Source organism: Ovis canadensis, chromosome X (genome assembly GCF_042477335.2).
Source record: "Ovis canadensis isolate MfBH-ARS-UI-01 breed Bighorn chromosome X, ARS-UI_OviCan_v2, whole genome shotgun sequence".
Lineage (NCBI taxonomy): Eukaryota > Metazoa > Chordata > Mammalia > Artiodactyla > Bovidae > Ovis > Ovis canadensis.
Genome location: NC_091727.1, coordinates 14,673,694 through 14,695,237, shown reverse-complemented (window position 1 = coordinate 14,695,237; position 21,544 = coordinate 14,673,694). Strand labels below are relative to the sequence as shown.

Here is a 21,544-nt window from a genome sequence, read left to right as displayed (position 1 = left end):
TATTGGGGGAGGGGGAGGGATAAATTAGGAGTTTGAACTTAGCAGATACACACTGCTGCTGCTGCTGCTGCTGCTGCTGCTGCTGCTGCTGCTGCTGCTGAGTCGCTTCAGTCTTGTCCAACTCTGTGCAACCCCATAGACAGCAGCCCATTAGGCTCTGCCATCCCTGGGATTCTCCAGGCAAGAACACTGGAGTGGGTTGCCATTTCCTTCTCCAATGCATGAAAGAGATAAGTGAAAGTGAAGTCACTCAGTCATGTCTGCCTCTTAGCGACCCCATGGACTGCAGCCCACCCGGCTCCTCCATCCATGGGATTTTCCAGGCAAGAGTACTGGAGTGGGGTGCCATTGCCTTCTCCGAGATACACACTACTACATGTAAAACAAACAAGGTCCTACTGGATAGCACAGAGAACTATATTCAGTATCTTATAATAACCTAAACTGGGAAGAATCTGAAAAAGAATATATATATATATATATAACTGAATCACTTGGCTGTACACCTGAAACACTGTAAATCAACTATTCTTCAATTTTAAAAAAGAGAATTTGGAGGGTCAGTAATATCCAAGAAAACTTATATTCATCAACATAAGAGAAAAACTGAACCAAGTTACCTGCTGAATTGTGTTGATGATAGTGAATAAGCTTTGGAATGGAATCAAAACAGTAGTTTTCTGCCAGGTACAGTTTGTTCTCAGCATTTGTATGCACATGGTAATGTTTGACAGTTCCTTTTTTATCACTGGTAAGGAAGAAAGAATGTTAGAATGTTTTAAATCAACAACTGAAGCTTGATTAAATAATGATTAAATCATTGTCTTTAAATCTTTGTCTTTGCAAATTTTGGAGAGGGAAGTCAGAGATGGTTTCTGTCTCGACATCTGATGTTTTTTCTGGAGGTGTACATGACAAGCCATAATTATGTAAGAGAGCTCCTCTCTAAACTCAGCAGATCCTTTGTGCTCATACAGAATTCACCTGTCATAAAATTCCCCCTTTCTGTACGGTTCTTCCCTTAGTAAGTATGAAGCAGCCATCTTCCTTTGATGATTGAGAATCCTGCAGTTTTAGGATCATTATTCTGAAATATCAATTCTCTTTTAGGATAATAATGGAGATTAAAATGTGGGAAGAAATGGTCATTAGGCTGTGGGTGGAGGCTCTTTGGGGAGTGGAGTGTACAGGATGGAGTGGGTGGGAACAGCCTTTAATTCCTCTTGTGAACTTGTACCTTTTCCACATAAAACATTCTTTTTCTTTTGCTCTACTTGTAGAAAATAGTGGTGAATTGATGCATGTTGATTTAGGCTAACCAGCAATGATGTGCCTGTCTTAGATTTTAGAGTATGGCATGGCAGTCCAGGCTTCCCTGGTGGCTCAGACAGTAAAGAATCCGCCTGCAATGCAGGAGATGCAGGAGACAAGGGTTCAGTCCCTGGGTTGGGAATATCCCCTGGAGAAAGGGAGGGCTACCACTCCAGTATTCGGGAGAATCCCATGAACAAAGGAGTCTGGCAGGCTACAGTCCATGGCATTGCAAACAGTCGGACATGACTAAGTGACTAAGCGTGTGGGTGCACACACACACACACACACACACACACAGAGAGCAGTCTAGGACTGGGTTTTGAGTAGAGTTCTGTTGCTGGCTAGTTTCCTCATCCAGTTATTACAAAGTTCAGATGAGATTATGACCATATCAGTTTGCACTATACTTGGCACATAAGAAACTATTAATATATTCTTACTGCTATAATACCACCCTTACTAAAATTATAATTATAAAAAGAGAAAGGATGCTTTCTTGTTGCAAATGGCTCATCGGCTCTTGGTCTTAGAATCAAATTCAGCCCACTGATGGTGTTTCATAAAAGAAGCCTTCTGTAGTCATTCACTGGGATTCTTTTCATTTGATTCCTCATCTGTTTGCTGATTTTTTTCTCCCTGGCCACCTTCAAAAATGAATCTGGTGTCAAGAAGCTTAACTAAGAGGACTTTTGACATCAGATTTGGCTGAAACTGGAGGGCCTGAGGGCCACAGAGATTTTGATATTCAGTGATCCAAGCCTTCTCTGCCTTCTTACTGGGCTGGCTTTAGTCACCACCCACATTTGCAACCTTGTGCATGAGGTGCACCGGGAATGTGGCTTGTAGCATTGAAAGATGCCATGCGGATGTTTATGGTGCATGCTGTTATCTCAAATTGGAAGTAGGCACTCTGTGAAAACATTCCTGAAGTAAAATAACTTTTACATTAATTATTTCTAAAATACATATATGCAACAGGAGACAAGGCATATCGAGAAACCACCAAGGCCCTTCATTCATTCAAGGTCATTCAATCCAACTGTTAAGAAAGGGTCGCGTACATAGACATTTTTTTCTCAAATGGTCCTAATCAAGATCTGACCAGATTTCAGCAAAGACACAGGGATATGGTTGAGAGAACATGAACATGCACTCAGCTGTTGAAGGTCTGGCTTCAAGTAGGTCATTTATTAGTGTTGAAGGTGGGTCTTTGTAAGCTCTGTTTAAACCACAATCCTCTCATGTAAAATGGTGCAAGTAAAAACAGCTTTCCTGTTTGCTTTACAGGATGTTTAGAAGGAACAAAAAGGCTAACAACCAATGGGAAAGTGGCTTATAAAACTCTGGAGGGGGATCCTGATGTTGTTGATGACAGCTTACTTGAGATGACTGTGGGGGCCTTATATACACCTAAGTGTTGGGATGGAAGTAGCGAGGCAGCTCATATTACTTTTTCCAAACAACAGCCCACCAAGCTCCTCCATCCATGGGATTCTCCAGGCAAGAATACTGGAATGGGTTGCCATTTCCTTCTCCAACAACAATAATAGTAAACACTTATTACTATGTGCCAGGCACTGTTCTGCCCCAATATGTCAATTAACCCATTTCATCCATAGAACATAATAATTGTTATTATGTCCACTTTTCAAATGAGGAAATGGAGGCACAGAAATTAAGTAACTTGCTTAATGTCATAATGTTTTGGAATGGCAGAGTCAGGATTTGGACTCAGAGGTGCAGCTTCACACCAGAATTCTTAACCCAACCAATAGGAGAGCATCCTAGAAGAAGCCATCGGCGAAAACACTGCTACACTGAATCAACCTCCTGCTCCCACTGGAAAGACTTACTAAAAACCAGACGTTGGGGTAGGTTTCTCAGTTCAGCTGGTGGCTAGAACCAAGAGTGGAGAGGCACCATTGCTATTTTTCTCTCTTTCTAGGCTCAGGATGAATCAAGGGGGAATAATGCAGGATTCCTTTAACAAGCGTTTCCTGAGGCAGTCCATATACTGGGCAATACTCTGCTGCCTGCAATGGGTAGGAGCGAATCACCTAGAAAACAGCCTCTTGAAAGTAGTGGGGGTAGGGGAAGGCAACTACAAATGGTCACATTCAACAGAAATACTTTGATTCCAAATTCCAGAGTTGAAAGATGGGGTCTTATTGCAAAATGTGACTGAATGACCAGGATATTCAAAGAACATACACAAGAAGATAGAAAAAGAAATCCACATCGTACTTACTTCATAGCCTTACTAAACAAGGACACTGTGTACATTCCCGCCTGGCTGGAGTTTCTAACCATAAATGCTCCTTCTTTCCCCTAAATAGAAAGACAGATATGGAAGGGACAGAAAACATTTTCATTATTCTTGAAAATGACTTGTGCTGGTAGGTGGTAGGAAAATAGATCTTTTAAATGTCATTGACAGCACAGATTGCCCACTAGTTGGCACAGAAAGAACTCCCAGTTTAGCGTCCCTCTTTCCCTCATTCATTGTCTTTATAGGTTTACCCTATGTGCCTCAACTCTTCCTCTCCAGTTAATTTTTAACCTGTGATAGTTTTCCCTGTTTGGTGTTTGTGCAAGCCTAACATTTTAATCTTTCAGAAATAAAATTTAAAGCCAGCTATCCAGATGGTAAAGAATCTGCTTGCAATGCAGGAGACCTGAGTTCGATCCCTGGGTTGGAAAGAACCCCTGGAGAAGGAAATGGCAACCCACTCCAGTATTCTTGTCTTGAATTCCATGGATAGACCATGGGGTCGCAAAGAGTCAGACATGACTGAGTGACTAACACTTCTATCACCATATCTTGCCCCTGAAACGTTTTAGAAAACCAAAGATGCAGAACAAATAATTTGTTAAATTTATGCTCAACCTGCCTTGCTTAATGTGCTGATTCTAAGCAAGTTTAGATTGAGACAAAGTGGATTTTAAAACTGTGAATGTGAAAAACTACTGAGTTAGATAATGGTCACCACCTTCTCGTTATTACCCCTCAAAGAAATAATTGGTGTGCTGTATCAGGTTGAACTATAGCAAAGTGTCATTTTTGTAGATCAAAAGAGTTTGCCATTGGTAAGTCCATTACCAACTAGTAACAAAATCCGATAGATTTACTCCCCATTATATCTGCTGTACTCTGGTTTAGGTGCTAATGGTGACAGAATTGAAGTGTGAGGTACAGATGGCCCCCAGTAAGTCTTCTCTTTGTATATTCCTGCTCTGGGCAGTCCCCTCCCACATTGACTCTGGGCTGGGCCATGTGATTTGCTTTGGCCAGTGGGACATTAGCAAACATGACAAAAGCTGAGACTCCATAATCACTTGCCCTGAACTGTGAGGCTTGGCCTCGTCAACCACTGCCTTGAGATCACCATGCTGTGAGGAAGCCCAAGTTAGCCACATGGAGATGGAACATGGCACCCACCCTGGTTGACTACACCAGCTAACCCCACTGTCAGTCAGTCCACCAGCTAAAGGCAGCCACATGAGTGAACCTAAGCAAAACCTGCAGAAAAACTGCTGGCCCAGCTGCCTCACAGAATGGTGAGGAATCATACATCTTGTTTCCAGCCACTAAATGTTTGAATGGTTTATTATAGAGCAAAGGGAATAGAGGGAGGCTAGATGTGAAGGGCCTGGTAACCCATAAGCCGAACAATTAGCACTATGGTGTCTGGACTGTATAATTACCAATAGGGTTTCTGTGAGCAGTGCGTTACCCTCTGAGCCCAACAACAGAAAGACGTTCTTAGAGGCTATTTTAAAGATGAAACTACTCACCTTTTGTCTCAGTAACTGCTCAGATTGTGACCTGGAGATGTTACCTGCAAACCAGCTGCAATAGAAAAGAATTCCATTTTGAGAATGAGTAGTTTTTAATTGCATAACTTGTCACTTAATGTTCTCATCTGTAAAATGAGGCATTGGCTTAGATCAGGGGTTTCCAAACTTGGCTGCTGAAGAGAATCACTTGAAGAGCTATTTTAAAAACTCAGATTCCTGAGTCTCCACCACCCAGTTGTGATTCTGGGGGTGGGGCCTACGTATCTTTCCTGATTGTTTCCCCAAGGCACACCTCTCACCCTGCTTTGGAATCTAGAAATGATGGAGACAGAGACTGTCTGTATGGTCACAGCTGGGCTTTCTGAATCAAAGGAAGCCTTCCATTTCATCTAAATACTAAAATCCATGATGAGAGGTTCACTCCCATTGGTTTAAATCTTTGTCAGTTGTTAAAGTACAATTATCTTTGGATAATTTTTGTGCTAGTCTTTCCCAGTCATTTTTATCTTAGTTTGAATTATTCCAACAGGTGCCTTCTGGAGGGTAAATGTAGGGGAAGTAGAGGCGGTGACATGTACTTTGAAAAAGCTCTCACTACACTTGTAGCCAATGAAACAATAACAGAACTCATACAAAAACAAAGCTAGTAATACGTGTTCTCCTGGTGTCCAGCTGACTTAGTCACTGTCAGGTAGCAGGTGTCTGAGAGATGCAGTGTGCCTTATTATTCCCACTTCTCCTTAATGCCAACCTCTTAAGTCCCTGGTGGCTCAGATGCTAAAGAATCTGCCTGAAATGCAGGAGACTTGGGTTCAGTCCCCAGGTGAAGACGATGCCCTGGAGAAGGGAATGGCAACCCACTCCAGTATTCTTGCCTGGGAAATTCCATGGACAGAGGAGCCTGGTGGGCTACAGTCTGTGGGCTCACAAAGAGTCGGACAGGACTGAGCAACTACACTACAACTAAGTCCAGGAGATGATTATTTGTGCCTAATTGTTGTCCAATGATAGAATCTTAGATTTTGGAAAGGACCTTAACAGCCACTTAAGACCACTCTGTCTCTGTGAATTGAGGAACAGCCACTTAAGACCACTCTGTTTCTGTGAATTGAGGTGAGCACACATTCTTACTTGCCCAGAGGAGTCCACTTTATGTCTGTATGGTCCTGTGTCTTTGTCCTATGTCCAGGTGTAACACTGAACAGTACATTCTCCCTCTTCTTAAAGTATCCTAGTTTGGACGTTCAATGATAAGGTCACCCTTGAAATAGGAATCTCCCAACAGTTGTGCTCAGTTGTGCTACTATGTGAAATTACTGCATCATAGCTAACTTCAAAATTGGACTCAAAGCTAATAAGAGCCTTCAAAAATCATCCTGATGAGGGCTTCCAGGAAAGAAATAATCAGCAGAAATGTCATAGGCTGTATCTATGAAGACAAAGCAAAATGAAGGATTGGGGGGTCAGCTATGTAATAAATCCCAAGAATTTGTGCAGCCAATTTAGATCCTCTAGATTGGGGGAAAGTATATTGATGAGAATGAAAGAGGAGAGTGAAAAAGCTGGCTTAAAACTCAACATTCAAAACACTAAGAATATGGCATCTGGTTCCATCACTTCATGACAAATAGAAGGGGAAAAAGTGGAAGCAGTGACCGATTTTATTTTCTTGGGCTCCAAAATCACTGGTGACAGTAAATGCAGCCATTAAATTAAAAGATGCTTGCTCCTTGGGAGAAAAGCTACGACAAACCTAGACAGTGTATTAAAAGGCAGAGGTATCACTTTTCCTACAAAGGTCTGTCTAGTCAAAGTTGTGGTTTTTCCAGTGGTCATGTACAGATGTGAGAATCGAACCCTAAAGAAGGCTGAGCTCCAAAGAATTGATGCTTTCGAATTGTGGTGCTGGAGAAGACTCTTGAGAGTCCCTTGGACAGCTTGGAGATCAAAACCAGTTGATCCTAAAGGAAATTAACCCTGAATATTCATTGGAAGGACTGATGCTGAAGCTGACGCTCCAGTACTTTGGCCACCTGATGTGAAGAGCCAACTCACTGGAAAAGACCCTGATGCTGGGAAAAATTTGAAGGCAAAAGCAAAAGGGGATGGCAGAGGATAAGATGGTTGGAAGGCATCACTGACTCAATGGAGATGAGTTTGAGCAAACTCCAGGAGATAGTGAAGGACAGGGGAGCCTGGCATGCTGCAGTCCATGGGGTTGCAAAGAGTAGGACACGACTTAGCAACTGAACAACATTTTCATTAGTAACAGCCCAGGTTATTGTCACCCATCCTCCAGTTTCATGGCCCAGAACCTCACAGGAGTTTCTCCATGTAAATACAGCCTTTTCAGAAGAATATATAGAAATATCTATGTCTAGTTTTAAAGGAACACAGAGGACTTTCAAAACTCACTCATAATCATCAAGGTTTTCCTCTTCTTCAGATGAACTTGACTCAGGGGAGCCCCTTAAGAAGAGAGGAAACGTGGTTAATACACACACACACGTGCACACACACACACACACACACACACAACCAAGCAATACTCCAAGTGCCTCACAGTGCCATGTCAAATCCCACCCTGCTTTTATCCACATAAATAAAATCTGCACTGTTAGATTTCCCTTTTTTGCACTTGGGAAAGGGTCAGCAAAGTGAAGAGAAGGTTGCTCACAAGTTGAGCTCATGCCCAGTTTCATGAGACACTGGCTCCTTGATACAGGAGGATCCCAGGAATGTAGATTTCTTTGACTTGGTCAGAAGAGCAGACTCGTGAAATAGATGAAATGCTTCAGGGACAGCTGTGATATGAAGTTAGAGGAAGTCTTGTGAGTGTATAGAGGTATTTTCAAAGAAGAGTTCCTTAACACCACCTTGTTTTCCCTCCGGCTCACATGCCTGAGCCAAGTAGGTTTGTGTTCATGCTGACACCTGTGTATATCATGTATGATGGGTAGGAAATATCAGTGTGACCTCAGAAGTTATCCATTCAGACCACTGTCAGGGTTCAAAGAAGCAAACTCCGTGTATTTGTTTGTTTTATAGTCACCTTAAAATTAAAGGCTAGTTGCAAAATTTTTACACCTGTGATTAGTTTTCCTGCAGATGAAAGAAATCCTGGCTGCAACAGAATATCTGAAGTTGATTTACCATGACATCTTTGAGGTGTTGTGATTTACAACATTTCTTTCCCTTTGGTTACTGCATGCCAAATCTTCACTGCTACAAAAAAGAGAGATAAAGTTTATAAATTTATATTTATTTACAAATGTTAAATGGCAAAAGTAATTGTTTGGATATGTTTTAGCTTTATTTAATATTGTGACCCATATATGTCACTTGGTTTGGAAATTGAAGCTAATGAGTCATTTTCACATTTTCATCCTTGCAGTGACCCCACTAAAAACTAGTCATTTGATAGGATGCCTAAACAAAAGAGAGTTTTTAATAATGGCTCATAATAACCCCAAACAGTAGAAAACTTGGATTAGTAAATCATCCTGACTGGGTTTGTTCTGATTTTCTTGTATGTGTGCAGGCATTCTGTCATTAATATATTTTAATATAAGTTATTTTCCTCTTTGCCATTATGCTTGCAATGGAAAGTCCTAAAAATACTGAACCTTTTAACTCCATGTGTACACACACAGATCTGCAGGGTTCTCTTCATCCTCTCCACCCATCATTTTATCTCTTTTACTTGGTGTGTGAAACAGCCCATGAGGAAGTGCCAACTTCTCCAAGTCCAAAGGTTGTTTTAGTTGGAAGGTAGGACCTATTTCCTGTTTGCCTTCACAACCCAGGCTCTTTTTCAAGACCACACTTCAGAGTGACAAGCTTCCTTAGCAAGGAAGTGCTCCTCTGGCTGCAGTTCAAGGAAAGCCTGGAAAGCCCCAGCTTCCCAAAGAGCCTTGCTCACTAGCAAAGCTTTTTCCCTTCAGCTCTTCATAAGAAAGCTCTTATCTAAAAATACCAAGCAATTTAGCCTTTTTGTGGTTTTTAAGAACATGTGGAGAGTGTCCATCAGTTGTGCATCACTTAGGTTTGTCCACATGATGGAATGCAATACAGACATTCACGATAATCAGGTGGCTTACACAACAGTGGGAAGGTAATGAACACTGCTGAACTCTACACTGCAACATGACGAAGGTGGTAAATTTTGTGCTGTTTTACCACAGCTGAAACATTAAAAAATTAAAAATGTAGTATATCCTCATGTCTTAAAATAGGAAAAATGTCCCAGATGTGAAGTGAAAAGTGCAAGTGGCAAAGAAGACTATAGGTGAAGGTGTACATCCTGAGAAGGCAGCCACAGCCTCGTTTGAATACTTGTCATTGGCCAGTGATGCCAAAGCACGTTGCAAAAACCTACCCACTCTAAGCTGTCTCAGATAAAGGATATATTTTAAAGATTTGGTGTTCTGGAATGTGGGGTTGTTTGGAGGAAGAAGGAAAGAAATGAAAGGGAATAAAGTGCTCAAGTATTGTACGCATCATTAGATTCAGTCATCTAAATGGCAAGTCTGTGGTGCTGAGTCCCAGTGGGGCCACCACTACTCTAGGTTTCTGGCTCAGGCACTGAGGATTTTCCGAGAGGGCAGCCCTGTCTCAGCCATGGCCTGTGCAGGCCGTGCTGCGGCTCAGCTCCGAGGCAGTGGGGTAATGTCTGCTTGACATGCTGTGCAGCTGGACTGAAAGCTGGGACTTACCTTTTCAGTTTTCTTACTTGCCACCAGTCAGGGAAGTCTTCTTTTGGAATATACTTCATGTTGATGTTTGACTGGGAGCCATAGTTTTTCTTGGAATCACTGTCATACTGGGCTAGAGTGGTACTTGAAGATGGTTCATCTACTTTGAGAATAGGAACTGCTCTAGGAATCTTCAGCTTTGGAGAACAAGAGATTCAAGTACATCACAGTGAGGCACAGATTCATGAGCTGGGAACTGACAATCAAAGTATATCAGCTTTTAAAAAAAATAGGAAAGAAAGGGGTAGTAACTAGTAGTCATAAGACATGGAGCAGCTGGAACTCTCAAACTTTCTTGGTTGGAGTATGAAGTGCATGACCACACTGGAAAGTTCTTTGCACATATCCTAGGACCCATATACGCCCAATAGTGAAACCAAAAGACATATAAAAGGATGTTCCATAGCAGAATTATTTCAATTAGGTAAAAACTGGAAATGACCTTATTGTGGCTGTAGTTGGCTAAATCATGCCCTTTCCCCAAAGATGTTTATGTCCCAGTCCCTGCAACCTGTGAGTATGTCACCTTACATAGTAAAAGATACTTTGCAGATATGACTAAGTTAAGGATCTTGAAATGAGGTGATTATCCTGTATTACTGGGATGAGCCAGATATAATCACAAGGGCACAAGGGCACAAGTGAGATGCACGAAGGTCAGAGATTAGGGGGCAGGTATAAAGGTGGAAACAAAGATCAGAGAGGAAAGCAGATGCTACCAATCTGGCCCTAAAGATGGAAAAGGGGGCCAGGAGCCAGGGAATGTAGGCAGCCCCCAGAAACTAGGAAAAATAAGTAAATAGATTTTCCGTAAAGCCTCCTAAAGGAGTACAGCTTTGTAGACCTGATTCTAGACTTCTGACTTTAAAACTATGAGAGAAGAACTTTGTGTTGCTTTAAGCAACTGAATTTGTGGTAATTTGTTACAGCAGCAATAAGAAACTCATACAGCATTATATTCACACAATGGAATTTTGTACAGCAATTGAGGATAAACTGCAACCACATACTAAACTATGAGTGAATCTCATGAGAAAATAGGCAGTAAACAACTATATACTTTATAATTCCATCTATGTAAAGATCAAAGCTAGGCAAATAATCTATGATATTATATGTCAGCCTAGTGATTGCTTTTGGTGGGATGTAGTGACCCAAAGGGAAGATAAGGGTGGTCCTGGGGTTCTGAGATGTTCTGTTTCTTAATCTAAGTGTGGGTTATACAGATATGTTTGGTTTGTGAAAATTCATGAAGTTGTCCACTTAGGACTTGTATGTTTGTCTAAGTCCATGTTATACTTCATTAAAAATTCATATAGATATATAATCTGAATTTAATTTTTTCACATATTTAACTTTTTTCCAGGGATTGACATCCTAGTCATTTTAGCTATGCTATTTATGAGCTGTGAGGTGCTTCTTTCCAAAGATAAATGCAGTAGAAATTTCCCTAAACAGAAATCTAAACAGAATGACTAGAGAGCAGATTTTAATTTTCCTCATCTCAGTCCTCTACTGAATGATCACGTGAAAACAAGCAGAAGAAAACATGCTTTTCACAGTATCTTCTATGATCCCTGATCACTTAGGGCAGCTTATAATCAAAACAGACTTGGTCACTGATTTGCCCAACTGATCATTTTCAACACATTTCACAAAGAATTCCTCACCAGAGACTAGATGCCTCGTTTGGGCTCCTAAATTTTCCTCTGCTCTTAGATTTGTTTAAAATAAACTTTACTGGAGCACAGTTTATATACCACATGCCACCCTTTGTGGTATTCACCCTTTGTAAGTATAGGATTCAGTGACTTTTAGTAAATTTATCAAGTTGAGCAATTATCACCACCATACAGTTTTACCATTTTCCATTACTCCTGTAAGATCTCTTGGGCCAATTTCTTAGTCAATCCCCATTCCCATACTGACCCTAGGTAACCACCAATTGACCTTTGCTTATTTTGGACATTGCTTTTAGGTGTTTTACAGAGCCATAATTTTCAAGCTTCAGAACTGAAGCATGTATCCAAACCAAAAAACAATGTCACTGATAACAACATAAAATCCCCAAACCTTAATAATTCTATCAGTTTCCTGGGACTGCCATAACAAATTTTACACATTTAGTGGTTTAAAACAACAGAAATTTATCCTCTTATAGTCCTGGAGACCAAAAGTCCAAAGGCACGTTTTCATTGAAAGGCTGCGGGGGAGGATCTTTGCTTGCCTCTTCCAGCTTCTGTTGAGTCTAACCATTCTTGGCTTGTGGCATCATAAGTCCAATCTCTGCTTAGGTCTTTAAGTGGCTACCTTCTCTGTGTATCTCTCTGTGTTCCCTCCTCTTCTTACAAGGACATCAAGAATTGAATTTATGATCTATCCTAATCCAGGATCTCATCTTGGTCCTTAACTAATTATATCTCAAAGACCCTCTTTCCAAATAAGGTCACATTCTGAGCTTTTGGATGGACATGAATTTAGGGAGACAAAATTCAACCTGTGACAATAATGGATTTAGTTTTGTCTTTCATGTTGGTTTACAAAAATTATATGTTGTTTTGTTTTGGCTGTGCTCCACAGTATGGAGTTCCCTGACCAGGGATGTAACCCATTCCCCCTGGAATAGAAATGTAGAGTTCTAACAACTGGACCACTAGGAATGTCTCTAAAAATTATATGGTTTTTACTTATAGAGAAGTAAGCATGCATGAATGTGTGTAGGTGAAAATAAGTGCCCAAGCCGCCACAGAGCTGATGGGTGGATACAGATGCGCTCTTCATTTCAGGTGAGCTTCCAGAAAACTACTGGGAGCCCATGTTATATGTCTCATGGCATTTGAGGAGGCTGACACCTACCTGGGAAGCCTAAAAGCAGGAAGTTATGGCTTTGAACCCAAGAAAGCAGGGCAGAAGGATAGCCTGTACTGTGAACTTGAGCCTCATACAATTTTACTAAGCAGAGAGATCAAGGCTCTGTTTGTTTTCCTGTAGGCCAACTCCACCTTTGAGAGAGGGTTAGCAGGAAGCCATCTTGAAAGGAACTCTGCTCAAAATGAGTGAATGGACCCAGCAAAAAGTTGGAGGGGTAGAAACCAAAGAGCTAAGGTCAAGACATTTGCTCTGTCAAAAAACTACAGCCCAGGGGGAGACCCATGAAAGTCTCCCATATGATGAAGAGTCAGTGTTAGAAAACTATCTCACCCAGAAGCCACCACTACCAAATCATGATGGGGCCAGCCACATATGACTCTCTTTTCCACTAGACCTTCTCTTCCTGATCCTTGATCCTGAAAGGGTCAGAAATCTTAGCCTCTCCATGACCTCTTCCCCAAAGCAGGCTGCCCTCTGATGCAGACTTGAGCTAAGGGAAGGGGGTAAGTTTTAACTTGAAATGGTGTTTGGAGTCATATGATTATAGTATTGGATGGATCACTTTAGAGGCTATTCTCATGACTACTAGTAATTGGGAAAATTTATTTCATCTGAGGCGACTGGAAAACTATGAAATCTCCAGATTCCATCCAGGAACAGAGAAGAAAGCACACTGAGTGGCTTTGAAAAGATAATGGAGGAAAAGAATTATATTCTGCTGTGGTGTCCCATTCCTTTCCCAGGGCACTTACATGAGGCAGATTTAGCCACGCTGATGGTAGAGGAGGAATGCCAGCCAATAATAGCCGCCTGTTATATATCATACCATCTTAGGGACTTCTCTGTCATACACCATTTTTTTGCATTTACAGGTTAGAAATAGGCTTGGTTATCAAATGCAGAAATATAACATGATAAAATGGTTCTATGTTTGAATTTTTTATTTGCTACTGCCATGACTATTGGTGATAGCTCACGTCTTCTCTCTCTTGCTGGGCATTCTGAATGAAGCCCATGTTTTCTAGTCTTGAATTTGGCAACTCTCGGTTTATTTAATATATCCTGACTGTGAAAAAAAATTGAAATGTTGACTTACCACTCTGTCTGGGAAGATGGGAACCCTTTGTTTTTCTTCTTTGGGTACAGTGTACAGATCAGCATCTGAAGAGTAAAACCAAGTAATATCAGAAGAAAATTTAAATAAAACAAAATAAAACACCCAATGTTATGAATCAAAAGAGTGAACTAGTTAGTGTGAGCAATATTCCAGATTACATGGACTTAGACACAACATCTGGAGTGATAATGTTGCTCTCCTGTATGATATCCAACTCAAATACCACTTCACCATTGATTATCAGTATCTTCCCGAGCAGATAAGAAATTCAAGTTGCTCTAAATTCTATAAGCTGTTAATTTATACAACATTGCAACCTGGTATTTGAATAATAGATATCTAATGTCATTGGGTAGTGTCAGTGACCCTAGGATTCAGAATCTGGGTCTGATTCTTCTTTGATTGGCTCACACACAATACATATAAATAGCTGATTTACAAGTGAACAAATCTATGCTAAACTTTTTCCTCTCCCTGTGCTTAGTATAATTGTTGGTTTTTCTTTCTACTCACATGTGTAGATAAATATCCAGGCTGTGAGTGTGAAACCAGTATATGCCTTTTAAGTGGGGTTGCCGTATGGTTTATTGACCCAGCTGGGACATTTCTGACAGTGATATGTAGGCTTTTATAATTATGCCAGGTCCCCAGCTGAAGAATGAGACTGTCTCAAACAAACTGGGGTGTATGGTCAACTTACTTTAGGCCATGTACTTTGGAAAGATGCCCAACTGTTTCCTTCCTCGTAGATGTGCCTGTGGGCTGCCCTGTAGCTCACAGAGGAGGAGGTTGAGGGAGTAAATTACACTTAGGCAGGTAGACAATATCACAACTGCCTGTGAGCCTAACGCCTCTACTAAATTCTGTAGTTTTCTTCAGAAGCTGGCAGAGAGCCTGTGGCACCCAGGACACATGGCAAGTGCCATGCAGACAGAGGCCAGGAAGATGATCCCAGGACAGTGCTCTCTCTGGCCTGTTTTCTTGCTCTTTCTCAGGAAGTTAGGGTGAGGTCAGAGCTGGAATCTGGCCTGCTGAGTAATAATGCCAACCACAGACAGAAACACTGGGGTTAATGATTACTGTTACAAGGAAACATTACTCTCTGGCCTTCACACTGGAGGGAAGATCCATGCACAGTACATTCTGTAAAGTTCAGTGAATCATTATCATTCATGAGTATAAAGGGCAATGTGATCTAATTAAGATCAGTAAATCTTCACTGTGTAGTTTCATTGAAATGGGAAACACAATGAATATTTAGTCACTGTATAAAATTACAAGTAGTAACATTAACATGATTCTCAGTGAATTTGAATAATATTTCATGTCCCTGTTTGTTCTACAGTTCTTGAAGTTGTTAGCATGTAGCTGATCCCATGTAATTCTTTAAAGTAGTTATAATCCAAGCATATTTTGTCCAGGTTGGTAAAACTGTTACCAAAACAAGTTCTCCTTTTTATTTATCAACAACTTAATGTTGTTAAACAATGATAAGCTTCTAAAGTATATGATTGTTTCATGTAAGTATCCTGGTGATAGAACAGGACTCCACAGGGCACAAGCAGAAAACAGTATAATTCTTTCCCTCCATTAGGCCTTCAAAGCCACTCAGTGGGCTTCCTGTCCCTGGATAAAGTCTCAGACAGACAGATCTCCCTAGAAATATAACTCTGGATAGAATCTGCACGTAAAGCAAACCCTACACTACCTTCTCTGTTGTTATGAGGAAATCAACAAACATACAGAATGGCATTTTAAATTTATCTTTGAAAACTTGGCCATCCATCATTTTGGTATCTATGGCAATACTTATATTTTATCCTTTGACATATTTTTTATAAGAATGTTGGTGTTTTTAGTTTATGATGTTAGTTTATGAACCATGGTGATGTATGTTCACCACATTCTCCTCTTTTGGAGTTTATCTTAAACCAGGAAAAATTTTGGAAGGAAATAAACAGCTCCTTTCTTGATTTATGATTTCCCTTTAAAAACACTTCTCATGACATGAATGAATGGCAGATGTTCATGTTGTTATTATTTTATGGAACATGACTCAGTTGACTCTGGATTATGTTTCATTTGTCAGATAGCATGTTCAAGGCTGGGTATACACGATGCCGACCAATCTGGCACGTTTTGTTTTCCTGAACTGGCGAGCTGTTCTGGCATTTGCCAGTTTTGCCTAAAGGGCATTGTACCCAGGGTCCAGCCCAATAGAGGAGTCACGTTACATGCTTCCCAGAGAGTACATCCTGGGGCCGCTTTGCAACTCTGCTGGCAGCACAGGAACTTCCCGTCCACGAAGAACCCACTGTGGTACTTGATCAGCAGGTGGGGGTTGCCCCTTATCTCTGGGGAGCAGGCAGGAAGAAAACACAGCATGAGCAAATGTTGACCCAAGAGAAGAAGCACACCAGTACGTGCTGTCATCATAAAACAATGAAACCTCATTTTGCCAGTAACCAGCCTAAGAGCAAATGGTTCCTAAAGGATGTAAGTCTTTCACTCAGAAGTTGAAAAGCCAAAGAGAAAAGTCTAACCATGTTTATAGTGAGAACACACAATAACTTACATCAGTCTTAAAAAAAATACCTACTAGAAAATATATATACACATCAGCTTGGTGTTAGGATTTGAGAGCAGGACTAGATCTTAACAAGAAGAAAAGAAATTTCCAATAAACATATACTCCCCCTTCCACTTTTTATTTTGAAACATTTCAAGTGTACAGAAAAGTTGCTAGGACAGTGAAGGAAATGTCTATATACGCTTCACACAGACTCACCTAATTTTAACTGTTTGTCACATTGGTTTCTTCTTAGTCTCTTTTTTTACATACATATTATTAAAATTTTATCATTATTTTGCTTAACCATTTGAGAGTAAGTTGCAGATATCATGACCTAAATAATGTCACCCATTAATACTTTAGCATGTAACTTCTGTTAACAAGGACATTCCCTTATATAACCACAATACAATGATCAATTCAAGAAATTTAACATTGATACCATACTAGTACTTAATATACATTTTGCATTTAAAATTTTTCCTGTTTTTCCAATAATACCCTTTGTAAACATTCACTTTTTTTCTGATCAAGGATCCAATCTAGAATCATATATGGCATTTAGTTATCTAGGTTTTCTTGGTCTAGAACAGTTCCTTGTCCCTTCTTTGTCTTTTGTGATTTTTGACCTGTTTCCACAAAGGATTAGATGGGAATATAATACTAAGGAATATGGGATTACTTTTCTAGGAGTATGTGTGTATTTTAAAAAAATGTGGGAATAGGGCAATGTTAAATGCAAAGAAATGAAGTTCCAATATTGGAGTATAATACTGTGTCTGCAACAAATTCACCTCTCTCAAAATGCAGCAGAGAAACGTAAAAGGTCTTAGTAGAGAACAGTTCAAGAAGAGTCTCCAGGTAGGGAGGGCTGGTCTAGGTGTGACTTAACCTTCTTCCTTCTTGATTTTATATTCATCTTGAGGATTCCGTATTTTGATACCAGGAGAACAATGCTCCTTCTTTACAACCCTGACTCCAGGAAGTGTCTGGGAATAATAATATCTACTTTGCTGGGTCATTGGGAGGAGATGAGCCAATGTATGTAAAGCATCCGGCATAATGTGTGGCTCAGAGGAGGTGCTCAGTGAACAGTGGGCTTTAATGATATCATTTCCTTAGTTTAATTCAACTCAACTTAGCTAAAAAATTTGGCATTAAAAAGCTTTACCAAATATTAATGGGAATTAAAGGGAAATTATTACAGAAGTCACAAAAAGCAAAAGAAGTTAGGATTACAAAACACTAGTACTTGAACTTAGTCCCTAATGGTCATTGCAATTCCTTGGGTACATTGCATGCCTTTCTGCTCCGTAAGCTCCTGGTCTCTGTGTACCAGAATTCCTATTACTTCCTATTACATGAATTTAGCTTCCTGGGTAACTAATTGTTTTCCAATCAAGTCCAGAAGTCCACGTTGCAATACTCCTACCATCTAATAATGACAGTAAGAGAAACTCATATATTAAAATGTGTATAGGACTTCACATTTACATATTTCCCCTCACTTGCACCACTTCATTTAACTACTCAGCGAACTTGAGGGGAGCTGCTATGGCTACCATGGCTCTCACAGAGTCAGGTAAGCTGAGGCACAGATGTCGCCTGATCAAGTTCACGGCCTAGCACATCTGAGACTCAGACCCAGGCTCGCTCCACTATATTCCAATGCTCACGTGCTCACTTCCCTGCCAAACTCCCTTCAGTTTTAATTTTTGGGAAGAAAGGAACACTTTATTCACATCTGGTCAGCTGAAGTCAGAGCCATGGTAGCTGACACTCCTGAATCAGCCCAAACCCAATGTAGGTTACCATCTGGGAAATTTCATGTCACCAATGTCCACCTCGGTTTATAATGCCTGAGCCAAGTAATAGACACAAAAACGTTGGGACATGGATGGGGGGTGGGGTGTGGTGTCATTCTAGATCAGGGAAACTTCATAGGAGAAAGGATTTGAGTGAGGGAACCGTTTTGTTTTCCTGTGGCAGATTGGTTGGCCACCCCGACAGCTGATCTCACCTACCTTCTCTCTTGCTATCATCCATCGCAGAGGCTGGAAAAGCCAGATGCTGTCTTCCAGCCTCCTTCTCACACAGAGATGGCCATGAGACACAGTTTTGGCCAATGAAACACAAGCAAGAGTTTGCAGAGAAAGGTTTCTGGGAAAGCTCAGAGCCTTTCTGGGAGCCCCTAAGGGTAGCAGAGCAGAACTCTAGAAGGAGCCAGTGTTCCTGCTCACTTCATTGAGCTGCTGCACTAGCCCTGGGCCTGTTTACTTCTGGATTTGGAAGAGGAACAAACATGTATTTGTTTGAGCAGCTGTGTGGTGTCTTTTTACCTGCGTCCCAAAGCATCACTAAGTGGTGCAAAGGGCTTACTGTGCACAGGGCAGCCCTAGTGAGAGGGGCTTTCTCTCAGTTTAGAGGCTACCAGAGTCACTTCTGCTTCTCTCTTCTGCTGTCCTTTTATGTTCCATTTGCCTTTACATGAGCTGCCCAGGCAGAGAAGGCAATGGCAGCCCACTCTAGTACTCTTGCCTGGAAAATCCCATGGACAGAGGAGCCTGGTAGGCTGCAGTCCATGGGGTCACGCAGAGTCAGATACTACTGAGCGACTTCACTTTCACTTTTTACTTTCATGCATTGGAGAAGAGTCGCACAGAGTCGGACACGACTGAAGTGACTTAGCAGCAGCAGCAGAGCTGCCCAGGGCCCATCCAAACCTGCCTAGCATATATAGTTCCAGAAAGACCCACACAGGACCCTAGTGCATGACAGATAGCTCCACAGTGAGTGTCTACATAGCAAGTGCCCCTGGCAAATCACCGCAAAGAAGACTGGATAGGAAGCAGCATCTTAGAGTTCCTCCCGAAGGCCCCGAAATGACACAGTGGCTTGTGTTTGAGTCTCAGACACTTTACTGTATCTATGAGTCATACGTTTGTAGCTTGTGACTGCGCCAGGAAAAGAAAAAAGAAAACTGACCTCCTATTTTACAGGTCAGGAAACTGAGACCCAGAGGTGTTAGATGGTTTTGTAGATGACACAGTAAAGCAGAACAGTCTGACTCTAAGAAGGGTGCCCTTCTCACTTCAGCGAGCTGGTGGCAGGTAGAAGGTGACTTTTCTCCTCCCTGGACCTCCTCTCCTACATAATAGGATGCTAAACCCTTTCACATGAAGGGAAAAGTAAGCCCTAGCAGTGAAAAAGCATGTATTTGCATCAAAATAGAGTAGGTGTAACCCACTCCAGTACTCTTGCCTGGAAAATCCCATGGACAGAGGAGCCTGGTAGGCTGCAGTCCATGGGGTCGCTAAGAGTCGGACACGACTGAGCGACTTCACTTTCACTTTTCGCTTTCCTCCATTGGAGAAGGAAATGGCAACCCACTCCAGTGTTCTTGCCTGGAGAATCCCAGGGACGGCGGAGCCTGGTGGGCTGCCATCTATGGGGTCGCACAGAGTCAGACACGACGGAAGCGACTGAGCAGCAGCAGCAGAGCAGGTGGATGTCTAAGTGTTGTAATTTGAGGTGTGGTGAAAAAGAACCTGAATCTAAAACTTAAACAAAATCATCCCCCTCTGGGAGCTTAATATCTTAAATTCTACCAGTAGAGCGCCTCGTTTGAGTTAAGTATTGTCCTTACACCTTTACCCCTCTTTAAAATAAAAATATCCTAGGGAGAAACATCACAGTGCCAAGTTACTATTAATTTTCTCTCTTCTGCCAAAGGATGTTACCAGGGCAGCCTAAGAATCACTAAATAAATGTTTCATCAAATTCCCAGTTTTGCCTGGCATTTATACTGTATTGTTTAAAAGTTGGATTTGGGTAATTGAGTTATATGTTCTTTGCAGTTAGGTATTTGACGTTGGCCATGTCTTTTTAACTTCACTTATCCAGAAAACAGAGAATAATATTACTGCTTGCCATAGAGTTGTCAAGAGGATTACCTAAGAGAGTGTTTTACAGCTATTCGACATAGTAGCTGGCAAACGATAAATACTTTGTAAGTGTTAAGACATAAATTTCTATAAACATCCAAAGTACAGTAGCTACAGGAGCTGCCAGAGTCCCATGAGGACCTAGACTTTGCTCTGATAAAGGCAAGCACAGTGGGTGGAGAGCAGGTGGCCTGACTTCCTCCCAGCTGCTGGATGGCACAACGCACAACGGCCAGCTCTGTGCTATCAGGCAGGAAAGGGAATCAGATCCCCAGGCTTCCTCTAGGTAACAAAGAGAATGCAAAACGAGGATGAGTGCAGCACATTCTCTGAGGCTGGTAGGAAAATCAACAGATTCTATCTTGGCAGTAGGCCCTTTTATTGCCACGTCTTTTCTCCACCAAGTCTCAAAGAACTCAGTCAGCAACTCCCTTTTATGACTTTTAAAAAAGTACCTTTTTGTAATGCTTTCAGCCACTGACTTCGGCTCTCTTCATTTGATGCATACACATAGAGAAGCCCATCTTTATAGACAATCTGGAAAGAAAAATATTTGGTGTGTTTCAATGTAACTGTGTTATAGTTCACTCTGGTGCAACTATAAAATTTTTGTTATTCAAAAGAAACATTGAGTTTTATTACATGATATACATTAGCTCTGATTTAGATTTTTAAAATTTAGTTATTTTTATCCTCTACCCCTCAATATGTTTTATCCCAAATATGTTTACACTTCAGAAAACCACAGCAATGATGCATCTAGCAGCAAATATGGAGGTCTCAGCAGGAATCCCCGAGCCGTGGAGAATTATAAGAGTATAAGGCCTTAGGCATTACAGATGTCTTAGGAGTGTTCTGGTCCATCCACCAACCCAGTGCATGACTCTCTTTGTAGCCTACTGCAAAGTGTTTATCTGCTCTATTCTGGAAAATATCTTCAGGGATGGGATGTCCTTTACTTTTGTTATGTCATCCTGGTCAGTTTCCTTTCATTCTGATCATTATATAGCTCATGCTTATGTTGGGTTAAAATGTGACTCCCTATGGTCATGTCCCACCTTGGGAGTCCCCAGGATAAACATTTTTCTGTTTTTTAAGACATTCGGTGAGATGTGTGAACATTCTAATGTCTTGCCCAGATCCTTCTCTAGTTTATTCAGCTTTTGTGGGTAAA

General features: G+C 41.2%; 2 protein-coding genes across 5 annotated transcripts in view; one reads left to right on the top strand and one right to left on the bottom strand.

Annotated features, from left to right (window-relative positions):
* The window catches only part of PIR (pirin), a 151,745-nt gene that overhangs the window by 11,819 nt on the left and 118,382 nt on the right, over nt 1-21,544 (top strand). The window lies entirely within an intron of this gene.
* Nucleotides 1-21,544, bottom strand: part of BMX (BMX non-receptor tyrosine kinase) — a 46,101-nt gene that overhangs the window by 14,587 nt on the left and 9,970 nt on the right. For 2 of the 3 annotated variants that reach the window (XM_070291347.1, XM_070291349.1), the window contains exons 4-12: nt 20,826-20,907; nt 16,089-16,208; nt 13,834-13,898; nt 9,828-10,003; nt 8,266-8,337; nt 7,528-7,581; nt 5,110-5,164; nt 3,563-3,642; nt 621-748 (exon numbers count right to left, since the gene is read on the bottom strand). In XM_070291347.1, the coding sequence (XP_070147448.1) occupies nt 621-748; nt 3,563-3,642; nt 5,110-5,164; nt 7,528-7,581; nt 8,266-8,337; nt 9,828-10,003; nt 13,834-13,898; nt 16,089-16,208; nt 20,826-20,907 (832 nt within the window). The remainder of the gene's footprint in view (nt 1-620; nt 749-3,562; nt 3,643-5,109; nt 5,165-7,527; nt 7,582-8,265; nt 8,338-9,827; nt 10,004-13,833; nt 13,899-16,088; nt 16,209-20,825; nt 20,908-21,544) is intronic. The other variant, XM_070291348.1, reaches the window with a different exon arrangement.